Genomic DNA, 12533 nt, shown 5'->3' on the forward strand with positions numbered 1-12533 from the left:
TGCACGCACATTTGCATGCTTGCATTCAACATTCTGGCGGTTACACTGGTTATTAATGTACCAGAATTTCATATTTGCAATGGCTTATCTCACGCACATATTAACCTGTGATCTTGCAGTGTTAATCACTTTAATATGTTAGCAAACAAATGTATTCTCGAATTGTCATTACTTTATATTAATTATTTTTTCGTATTACGATTTTTTCCCAACGTGTATTATCATGTCATGACGGTGGGAATCAGTATCGAATGAGAATGACTCAATGTAGTGGTCCAGTTCCTGGTGACAACTGCCGAAACGTGGTACAAGTGTTTCAGCACCAATCCCGATCCAACGAAACAGGAAGCTCTGGGAAAGTACGCGCAGATAAGAATGGGAGAGGTGTTGATTTCCAAAAATATCTACACGCTAAATTTGATGGTTCAGCTCCTTCACCGCCAAAGATAGAGGGTCATGATATGCCCAGCCTAGGTTGTCCAGATTGATGGGGATATGTGTGAGGTTCGACTGTTTTTAGATAAAGTGGGGGAGAAAGGATACCCACAGGAAATCCTAGTGCTGCAGTCCTATTTGCAAAGGTCAGGTACAAACTGGATGTATTGTATGTATGAATACAAAGTGATAGATGCAACTTGCTATGAGCAAGGTAGACCTCAAAGCGTGATACAGTTAGAGCTAAACGTTGGCGGTTTGTTGATTAAAAGTACAACATGCGACAGATAAATCACTGAAAGCACTGTTAATCCATAACCTGACCTACCTAGACGATGTCACAGAAAACGACTTCCATCACTAACTGGAAAACTTACAGCGATGCAGGAGGGCTGACTTCCTCTGAGCAAATACTCCAGCATATACAATAGTGTTATGATAAACGGCACCACTCAGTTGTAAAGACGAGTGTCACAATATCCGGCACCCGGCACCCAGCGGTACTGACTGTACTTTGTGAAGTCTGCGTCTATTTTAGGTAGAAAATCTCTCATTCTCGAGAACTTCCAGTACGACAACTGCCAGTGGACTTGATTATCCATACAAATAAAGCTTAGTTAAGAAGAATTAGTTAACGAGCCAGCTAATAAAGAGTTGGAGAAAATGAGTTGCAAAGTGGAAACAAATGATTTCCAGACCCATGTTCATGTAACATAATTTCTTAGTCTACGTATGAGGAATGTGTCCTACAGTTTGTCCCGTACATTTTGTTACACCCTGTATTCTCTTTTCCCAGAGAGACAAGTTATACATTATTTTTGTAACTCACCACTTTCTTCCAAAATTGTTACATGATCTCCAGTCATAAGAATAGTGACACTGATTTCCATTAATGTGTATACCTGGGTTTACTATCTTCGGTTCTGAATCAGATCATGTATACATACATTAAATGAGATTGGTGACAGGCTACAAAGTTGTTTGAGTCCCTTATTAGTAATGATTTCTTACTGTTACTATTGCCAACTTTTATAATTATTTTTGTGTCTTTGTCTAAGCTTTTTGCAGCTTCAGTAAGATGAACAGGTCATACAGCTCCACTCACAATGTCCCATAGTTTCTTTCTGTTAACAGTGTTAAGAGCTTTTCCGAAATCAGTAACAGCTAGATGTGTCTCTAAGTGGCCTTCACGTTCGTTCTGTAAATTTCTGTACACGCTAAGAAAAATAAGAGGCACCACGAAGGAATTATCTAAATGGCATGGAAATCAATGGATCATATACAGACAAACAAACGATAACAATATCTGAAAAATTTGATGATTTGTTCAAGAGATAATACAACTCAGTAACGTGTTGGTCCACCTATGGTCCTTATTTAAGCAGTCTTTCGGTTTGTCATTGCTTGAAAGGGTTGTTTGATGTCCCACTCAGGGACATCTTGCCAAAATCTGTCCAACTGGCGCGTTAGACCATGAAAATCACGAGGTAGTTGGATGGTCCCACCCATAATCCTCCAAACGCTCTCAGTTGGGTGAAGATCGGGCGACCTTCCTGGCCAAGGTAGGGTTTGGCAACCACAGAGACTAGGAAAAGAAACTCTTACCGTGTGCAGGCGGCCATTATATTGCTGAAATGTAAACCCAATATGGCTTTCCATGAAGGGCAACAAAACGGGGCGTAGAATATCAACGATGTACCGCTGCGCTGTAAAAGTGCTGCGGATGACAACCAATGGTGTTATGAAAAGTGACATCCCAGACCACCGTTCCTGGTTGTCGAGTCAAATGGCGGACGACGATCAGGTTAGTATCCCACCAGTGTCCACGGCGCATCCAAACACGTCTTCGGCCTGGAATGTCATTGACTGGAGTAAAATTGTCTTCAGTGATGAGACCCGCTTCGTATTGAGCCCCAAAACTGCGTCTGGAGACCCCCTGACAGTGGTGAGATACCAACCTGACTGTCGCCCACCCTACAGCCCGACAACTGGGATTGGTGGTCTGGGGTACCACTTTCTTTCTGTCATAGCACAGCCCCTTTGTTTGTCATCAACTGCGCCATTACAGCACAGCGGTAAGTCGACGATACGCTACGCTCAGTCTTGATTCCCTTCGTGTCAAGCCATTCTAGGATCACATTTCAGCAAGATAATGCCTGCTCGCATAGGACGAGAGATTCTGCTGTTTGTCTTCGTTGGTGGACATTCAGTTTTAATCTTACGTGCTAGTTGGCATGTACTTCACGATAAACACCTGTATTTTGTGCATAATTTTATGAGACCAGTTTATGTAGTCTTGCGCTGAAGATGATCTCTCTGTGACTGAAATCCATATGAACGGTTTCCGGTTTATTCGATATCCAACTACTCTGACAGTCAGTGCCAAGCCAATTGCTTGCACAAGGACCAGACGTAAAGCAAAGCGTTATTGACTTGCTCTACACGTGAAGCTGTTTCTCTTGAATAAACCATCCAATGTTTCTGAAATGGTAATCAATTTATTCGTCTGTATATGTATGTGATATCCTCCGATTACACCGAATTGCTTCCAATTCGGACACGTCCTTCATGGTGCGTTATTTCTGCATAAATAGCCATTTCGGAATCTACTCTGTTGTTCTAATAGGAGACGATAACATTCACAATTATTAATTTTTTAAAATTTTGTAGTGATAGTTTATCAGGCTAATTCTTATATCATTTTCACAAACGTTTTTGACCTTTTTAAAAACTGTTATTGGTAATTAACTACAAAACTAGGTTGGTGATTATCTGTGACTAGCCATCGTCTTATTTCGTGGGGAACATACATACGGCCCATTCGGCATCGGAGGTTGGTCCAGAGGTGCGGCGCTCACCTGCTGCCGGAGGCGTCGCACCTCATCCCAAGAGGCGGCGTCGTCAACAGCGTAGACGAGCAGGAAGGCGTGCGCCGTGGCGATGGAGAGGGCGCGCATGGCGGGGAACTGGTGCGCCCCCGCCGTGTCCAGGATGTCGAGCGTGAGCGCCGCGCCGTCAGGCAGCTCGTACTCGCCGCGGTGCAGCTCCTCCACCGTCTGGCGGTACTTGGCCGGCCAGCGGTCGTACAGGAACTGCGAGATGATGGCCGACTTGCCGACGCGGGCCGCGCCCATCACCACGACGCGCTGCTGCTGGCTGACCGCGCCGCCGCCGCCGCCGGCAGCCCCAGAGGAGGACCTGGAAGGCGAGTCGGTGCCCAGCGAGGGCAGGCGAAGGCGGCCGCCCGCTCCCGGCATCCTGGTCGAGCGCTGCTCGGAGGAGTAACTAACGGGGGCTGGACCTGCAATGAGGAAACGCCGAGCTCAGGAACATTCTACTCAGTGACTGTAAAACCTGATTCGTTAAGTCGCGCCATAACTACTCTTAAATCTTATCCAGTGTTTGATATTTCGATCTCTCTTCTGGAATCTTCTTCAGCACTCCACTAAAGTCATTAATGCTCCTAGTGTTCAGCCATCCTGGGACAGCAGTAGGTAAAGGAAGGATATATACGAGACTAATCCCAAAAGTAAGGTTCCCTATTATTATAAGTACATAGACCTGTTTATTTATACAGTGGTTTACATCAGTTTACAGCTTGAACATTTAGCTTTTTTTCGACATAATCACTGTTTCTGTCGGTGCATTTTGGAGACGCTGTGGCAGTTTTTGTATGCTCATGTCATATCAGCTCGCCGCCATGCTGTTCAGAAAGTTATGAACTTCTTCTTTTACCTCGTCGTCGGAGATGAATCGCTGGGACTACAATTAACGCTTACAGGTACTGTGAGACTATGAAAAAACACAAACGGCAATCCAGAACAGGGGAAGAGGAATGTTGAGTAAGGGCGTACACATTCTCCATGACAACGCTCGCCCACACATCGCTTGGCAAACCGATGCTCCCCTGCAGCAGTTTCAGTGGAACATAATCACCCACCCACCCTATAGTCCTGACTTGGTGCCCAGTGACTATCACCTGTTCCCTAGGTTAAAAGAACATTTGGCCGGAAACTGCTACGGCGTCTACAAAAATGCATCAACAGAAATGGTGATTATGTCGAAAAATACCTAAATGTTCAAGCTATAAACTGATGTAAACCATTGTAGATATAAACAGGCCTATGTAATTATAAAAAAATGGGAGACCTTACTTTTGGGAATTACCGTCACATATATATATATATATATATATATATATATATATATATATATATATATATATATATATATATATGTGTGTGTGTGTGTGTGTGTGTGTGTGTGTAGCACTTGCCACCTATTACCTCAGTTATTTGCTGTCTTCCTCTACAGTTCTTTCCCTCTACAGCTCCCTCTAGTATCATAGCAGTTAATCTTCCACGTCTTAACAATTGTCCTATCGTCTTGTCCATGCCACTTGTAAGTGTTTCCCATAAATTTCTTTTCTTTCCAATTCTACGCAGAACCTCACAATTCTTTATGTTATCAGTCCACCTAATTTTCAACAATCGTCTGTGGCGCCACATCTCAAATACCTCGATTCTTTTCTTTTTCGGTTTTCCAACAGTCTGTGTTTCACTACCATACAATGCTGTGCTCGAAACGAACATTACAGAAATTTCTTCTTAAAGTGAAGGCTATTAGATTTCTATCGGCTAGGAATGCTCTTTTTGTCAATGCTAATTTACTTTTTATATTATTTCTCCGGCAATGATAGGTTATTTTGCTGCCTAGGTAACAGAATTCCTTAACTTCATCTACTTTCTGATCATCAGTCCTGATCATTTTCTCGCTTTTCTCATTTCTGGTACTTCTCATTACTTTCGTATTTCTTCGATTTACTCTCAGTCCATAGTCTGTACTCACTAGACTGTTCATTCCATTCATCAGATCATGCAATACCTCCTAACTTACACTCAGGACACCAATGTCATCAGCAAATCTTCACTTATATATCCTTTCACCTTGAATTTTAATTCCAGCCTTTTATTTTCATCATTGCTTCTTCGATGTATGGATTAAACACTGGGGCGAAACACCGCATCCTTGTCTCACACCCTTTTTTATCAGAGCATTTCGTTCCTGGTCTTCCACTCAGATTATTCCCTCTTGGCTCTCGTACATGTTGTACATTACCTGTCTCTCCCTGTAGCTTATCCCATTTTTCTTATCACTTGGAACATTTTGCACCATTTGACGTTGTCGAACGCTTAGGGTTACATATGAAGCCAACCACTAGTGATTCAGTCACACATGCTTCATGTTGCCATCCAAATCGTTGTAGACTGGATTTTTCAGCTCCTTGATTGATCGCATCCCTAATCTACCTCTTGGTAAAGATGCCACCACTGCTTGAGCTTGTGGCCCAATTTTCCGGATTCTGAGTTTGGCCGCAGCGTCCCTCATACGCGTTGTGCTCGCGTTTCATGAAGCTCTGCTGTACATGCCAATGAGTAAGGTAACTAAACGATTTTTCTGTATGTATTTTCGCGGTCTAGTTTCGTCTCCTTTTTAAATCTAAATAATTCACGTTTATCAAACCATAAAATTTATTCGTTGCACTTTTTCATCATTCCGGTTCTTTTCAGGAACACATTTGACAGACATTTGGGGTTTTCAACCTTTTAATATCCTAATCGCATTTTTACCGTCTACTTGCATCGTATAACATTTTTATGGACGGCCTGCCCCATGAGTAAGTTTGCGTAAAATCTTTTCCGTAGAGAACCCTCTTGCACGAGATGGGATCAGGACGTTTTCTTACACCTATTTTTGTAATTTATTGCACTGCAGTTAATCTGGAGATAACTATCACAGATGAAACGCTTCACTGAAATTTGAAACTCAAAACCTCCGCAATAAGACCGTATTTTTATCTCTAGGGCTTAACTTCCCGTAGACAACAAGGTTATTTGAGACGGAGCACATTCTCGAATTGGTTTAGTAGTGGAAAGGAAGTCGGCTGAGCCTTTTCAAAGAAATCATGCTACCTTTTCGCAGGACTGAGTTAGATAAATCACAGAAAATCTAAATCAGCATGATGGGTCGTGGATGTGAACCGTCGTCCTCGCGATTGCGAGTACAGTATTCAACACCTGCGCCACCTCCTTCGGAATTCCAGTGAAAGAGGATCCCTGTAGGGGGAACGAAAGGTCGAACGCTGGACAAATTTTAAGAGGAAATTGGCTGGCACTAACTTCTCAGGAAATTTTATCAGCAATGACAAAGGTCAAGAAAGCTTATAGACATGTACGTTTGTATGCTGTTTAGTGATTGAATCTCAGATTGCTGCCGGCAAGTGTGGCCACGCGGTTAAAGGTGCTTCAGTCTGGAACCGCGCGACCGCTACGGTCGCAGGTTCGAATCCTGCCTCGGGCATGGATGTGTGTGATGTCCTTAGGTTAGTTAGGTTTAAGTAGTTCTAAGTTCTAGGGGACTGATGACCTCAGATGTTAAGTCCCATAGTGCTCAGAGCCATTTGAACCATTTAGATTGCTGTCGTATTGGAAAAAGAGCGCTTTTGCTACCATTGTGAATGAAATATACTGAAGACAATTAAAATTCCAGCTTCTTGAAGGCGGCGCGTAACAAACGTCAAGTTGACATCAACATTGGATATGGAAAAAATTAGCGTGACAGTCAAGGCAATGAAAGTAGGTAGGAGCAACGAAATTTTCTTTCTGTGTAAAGGAATTATTACGCAAAGAGAGTGTATTTCTAAACTCACATTTCAATGTTGGTTGATGCAAAGAGTGTGTAATTCTAAACTCATATTTCAGTGTTGGTTAATACCGGTATCGTGTCAAGCCTGTGTAAGAGAGAGAGAATACCACAACGCACCCCATTTCGACAATGGCAGGATCATGACCCGTCTAGAATACGATTGCTTGGGACTTCACAACTCTAACGCAGGTATGGATCTGATGGTTTTATGAGGGCCGTACTAAGTGCAGGCGACACCACGCGACAATACTTCAATTACAATAAAAATCACGACACGACAATAGAAAGAATGGCACACTCTAACATCAAACGCACATCATCACACAGAGTAGGAAATATAATAAAGAAACAAGGATTACATATTGCTTACAGAACAAGAAACACGCTCCAGTCACGTTCACAAACAGAAATAGACAAACCAGATAAATACCAAGAAGCAGATATATGCAGATAGAAACTCAAGAAAGCGAATCAATGTATCTGGGAATCTACATCTACACCTACATGGCTACTCCGCAAATCACACTTAAGAGCCTGGCAGAGGGTTCATCAAACCCCCTTCACAGGCCGGAGTTTCAAACCTAAGTACAAAGCACATATAAGAAGTCTACCTTTACCGAAAACATGATTAAACATTGACACGAACCACTCGTCACGGAACAGGACATTAAAATTATTAGAGTGAACAATAACAACAGCAAAATTTTCATATCCAAAGAGCCCTTGCAATGAAAAAGAATGTAATTAATTACCAAATCAAAATAACAATGAATCTCTCCTCTCTCCGTCTCTCTCTCTCTCTCTCTCTCTCTCTCTCTCTCTCTCTCACACACACACACACACACACACACACACACACACACACACACACGCATACATACACATACAAACACACAAAATAAATGATGAGATATCAAACCAGCCATACACACCACAACACAAACAAAAGACGAAGGATAAACACATCAGCAGCTGGCAACATGACGAAGTGTAAAGACACGCATTCATTGCAGATTGTTGAAATAAATGTCGTCGAGGAAGCGGCCATCTGGAGTGTGAAGACAGAGTAAATACATGTTCACGACGACATACATGGATTAACAACATCGAAAATCGTAACACCAAACGACATTTTAATCTCAAGAAAATTGTGCAGCAATAGTTGATACTGACCTTAAAAACAAGAGAATAACGAAAGAAAATGTAATATTGTAACATACTTGCAATTACTACATAACGCATTTATTATATGCATGAAGCAAACACGTTTTACACGTCACCGAAGACGCTTCACAAGTAAAAGAAGTGAAATGAGTATCTCAAAAAGCAAACTGCTTTTCATTTACTTTCAAAGAGGAATATACCTCTACGATCTTATAACTGTACTACGGCCACGGTTCTCAGTATGTCTAATTTCCTCAACACAGTGTAAAATTGTAATCATCTACAAGGGGGCTCGTCTGTAATATTCGCTTGCCCAAAGGATTGCTGAGACTTGCCAAAATTCGTATTTCCGAATATCTCAAGATTTATTTATTTATTATTTTTTAGGGATGTGATGGTCAGTTACACTGAATCATTAAATTATACTTAAAGAGATGTACGTCAGGTTTTGTTTACATTGAATTATTATCCAAGAGATGTACACCAGCTCTACTTACAAAAGTATTTTTTATGTTTTCACGCTTACATCTAGAAACAAATAGAATTTTGTAAATATCCCATGCTTTTACCATTTTTGGCGTTCGTAAATCCCTTGTTTAGGTCCATAAATTGAGTATTATAAACTCCGGTAAAGGTAGAACAATGGTCACGTCGCTCGTACATGACAAAATTTCACCATTTTGTTCCTGCGCGCATAAGAAGATGCACAATACACGTACTTTCACGAGGCCAGATACAGTGGTTCAAAAGTTCAAGCTGCACTTAGAATTCCTTTGATTTTTTAGTTCTCGTGTTTCTAAGACATCACTGCAAGGAACAGAATCTATTTTCAGAGGGAAATCAAAAAGTACCGCAATGCTTTAATTTCGTGTAGGCAACTTTATTTTTGAGAATGGAACGAGGTGTACCGTGCTGTTGTGATTCTTAGCAGCAACAAAAGGGAAGACAAAGTAAAATGGACACAACTACAGCTCTATTAATAGTACATATTTAAACACAATTACTCCGATTTCTATTTTAAATATCATCAGAAGAATTCAAATTATCGTTTTTCTATAACTTCTGATTTTCAAAAGCTAGGAGGTTACACACATCGCTGCAAATATACTAACCAAAAAAAACCAACATATATTTGACCCAAACAGGTTTCACAGGACCAATGTGACTACATCTAAGGCAGCGTGTTCAATAAAAATCTTGCTTTAATTTTCCGAACCCATCAATCTGATTGAAATGTCGAAGATTTCCTGTCGTTGATAACAGCGCATTCCAAGTAACAAAATTCTGATTATAACTAGAAATGTTTAACTTAGCGCAAGTGCTATCAACGTCCTGCAACAGAGACTGAAAATAGCTATGAAACGAAATCCGAAAAGTTGTCCATCTTTATTCGATCGAAGGTTTTTTTAATTTTTTATTTTTAATGACTGCTGTTGAGGGTGCTAAGATATACTTCGACAAGTACGTGCGGAATTACACATATCTTTTGGCACATTTTCTAAGCATTAAAGTATTAACAATATATTTTCTAATGAACAAAGTGGAAGGCGCTAAAAACTAATAGTATGAAACACTTCTACAAACAACTGACAACTTTTATGCATTTCGAGAAGAGTCGCTGAAATGTGTAAGCGGGAAAGTTATTGTTTTAAAAATATTATAGGAAATTATCTATGAATTAACAAATTTCCACAAAGAACAGTCGCTACATGGGAACTGAGATTACCTTCGTTGATATCAAGTAGACCGCACAATGTTCAGTTTATTGCCAAGAGTATAGAATTTTAAGAATTTCCGCAAGTTCTTGACGGAGGTTTCCCCTGACCTCAAGTGCCAGCTGAAAGCTAAAAGTGTGATTTACCTCCAAAAACGAGAATACGTCTTCTTCCTAATGAGCTAGCACACGAAAAAACCTCAAGCACAAACCACTAAACAGACTTTTTCCTCGGAATCTGTCTTCTTGTGAATACACAGGAAAAAGGAAAAAAAGTGTATGCTCGCGACACAGCATTAGCTACTGGAGTACAACTGCCGCAAGTAAATAACAGTTTCGCCTACAATTAGGGTCACTAAGTTCTTCATTTGCAGAGGATGTGCCGTCAGCCTCAGAGAAGCATAAGCACTGCTGGGAACTTGCGGTATAAAGCTTTAACAAGTTCCACGCTAGCTGCCACGACTTTCATGTTTAAGCTCTACGTCTGTTGGAAAAAGTATTTAATGAGGACAACGAAAGTTGGTAGGCTGACAGAGCAGTAATGTCCTATAAGATGCGCTGCCAACAGAAAATTACTCGAAAGTAAGTTCTATCCTATTCTTGATAACTTGTTAACCTATTAATGAGTAGAATTAAATTTGAATTGAAATAAAATGAACTGGAAGACAGCTGTATTTGGTGACTTCTTTACTGTCACACCTCAGCGCCTTCCGTGCTGTTCCCTTGCAATCACCACAGGCATGCCACCGCGCTATTCGGCCCGATGACCCGTTTTATTTCACAACTTCCCCTCTTCACGAGTTTGATTTTTTACTACGAACTTTTGGGGTGTCTTAGTGCGCTAATGTGACACTTGTTTCACCTGAGAACGCTGTTTTAAAGCAGCAAAACCGGTTGTGACAATAAAGAAATCACCGATTACTGCTGTCTTCTCGTCCGTCTTAGATGCGTTAACTTTACTCATGAAACCGCATAAGCTTCACTTTAACTTGTGACTATTAAGTTTCAGATAGCTGTTGGAGGCGTACTTAATGTTGGCCTGCAACGCCTTTTACCCTCTGACCAACATTTGGTCTATTTTTTCCGATTTCACAACATACTGTGCCCCGTGACAATGATATGCAAAATATTTCAAAAATAATGTTAATTAAAAAGATATACAACAGATGATATTAACAGTGAGACAGTATTTTATTGAATAGTTAACATTATACATTATATGAGGTGAAGAGTTTGGCGCAGAAGAGGAATTCGTGGCGGGCCTCATCACACCAGTCAAAAGACTGATGACTAAAAAATAAAAAGAGCTCCGTTGTAAGAGTTAACAAGCGTTACTCGCCTTTAACATAGTAAGGTCTTCGAAAGACATAAACTGTTACTCTGAAGAATACGAAAAGAGAAAAACACAACCCACTTTAGTATCTCACTGCATATACAGGGTGAGTCACCTAACATTACCGCTGGATATATTTCGTAAACCATATCAAATACTGACGAACCGATTCCACAGACCGAACGTGAGGAGAGGGGCTAGTGTAATTGGTTAATACAAACCATACAAAAATGCACGGAAGTATGTTTTTTAACACAAACCTACGTTTTTTTTAAATGGAACCACGTTAGTTTCGTTAGCACATCTGAACATATAAACAAATACGTAATCAGTGCAGTTTTTTGCATTGTAAAATGTTAATTACATCCGGAGATATTGTAACCTAAAGTTGACGCTTTACCTTTTTCATGGTCTTTTTCACTGACGCACATGTACATTACCATGAGGGGTGAGGTACACGTACACACGTGGTTTCCGTTTTCAATTACGGAGTGGAATAGAGTGTGTCCCGACATGGCAGGGCAATAGATGTTCAATGCACACAATTGCAATCTCTGGCGTAATGAATGTCGTACACGCCGCAGTACATCTGGTGTAATGTCGCCGCAGGCTGCCACAATACGTTGTTTCATATCCTCTGGGGTTGTAGGCACATCATGGTACACATTCTCCTTTAACGTACCCCACAGAAAGAAGTCCAGTGGTGTAAGATCAGGAGAACGGGCTGGCCAATTTATGCGTCCTCCACGTCATGGTAATGTACATGTGCGTCAGTGAAAAAGACCAATAAAAAGGTGTTAGTATGTGGACGTAATGTGCTGTTCCAGTCTCTTCTGTACCTAAGGTCCATCACCGTTCCCTTTGGATCCCTACGTAATTCGGTGCTCTCCGATACACACGATCGAACAGCGGAGGAGTGGTACTCAAGCGTCAACTTTAGGTTACAATATCTCCGGATGTAATTAACATTTTACAATGCAACAAACTGCACTGATTACGTATTTGTTTATATGTTCAGATGTGCTAACAAAACTAACGTAGTTCCATTTAAAAAAACGTAGGTTTGTGTTAAAAAACATACTTCCGTGCATTTTTGTATGGTTTGTATTAACCAATTACACTAGCCCCTCTCCTCACGTTCGGTCTGTGGAATCGGTTCGTCAGTATTTGATGTGGTTTACG

The 12533-nt window shown here is 41.0% G+C and overlaps 1 protein-coding gene across 1 annotated transcript in view; it reads right to left on the bottom strand.

Annotated features, from left to right (window-relative positions):
* Nucleotides 1-12533, bottom strand: part of LOC126089510 (GTP-binding protein Rhes-like) — a 463392-nt gene that overhangs the window by 59772 nt on the left and 391087 nt on the right. Inside the window, exon 3 of the mRNA XM_049906915.1 lies at nt 3294-3736. Coding sequence (XP_049762872.1) covers nt 3294-3692 — 399 coding nt within the window. The 5' untranslated portion in view covers nt 3693-3736. The remainder of the gene's footprint in view (nt 1-3293; nt 3737-12533) is intronic.

This window comes from Schistocerca cancellata, chromosome 1, assembly GCF_023864275.1.
Source record: "Schistocerca cancellata isolate TAMUIC-IGC-003103 chromosome 1, iqSchCanc2.1, whole genome shotgun sequence".
Taxonomy (NCBI): domain Eukaryota; kingdom Metazoa; phylum Arthropoda; class Insecta; order Orthoptera; family Acrididae; genus Schistocerca; species Schistocerca cancellata.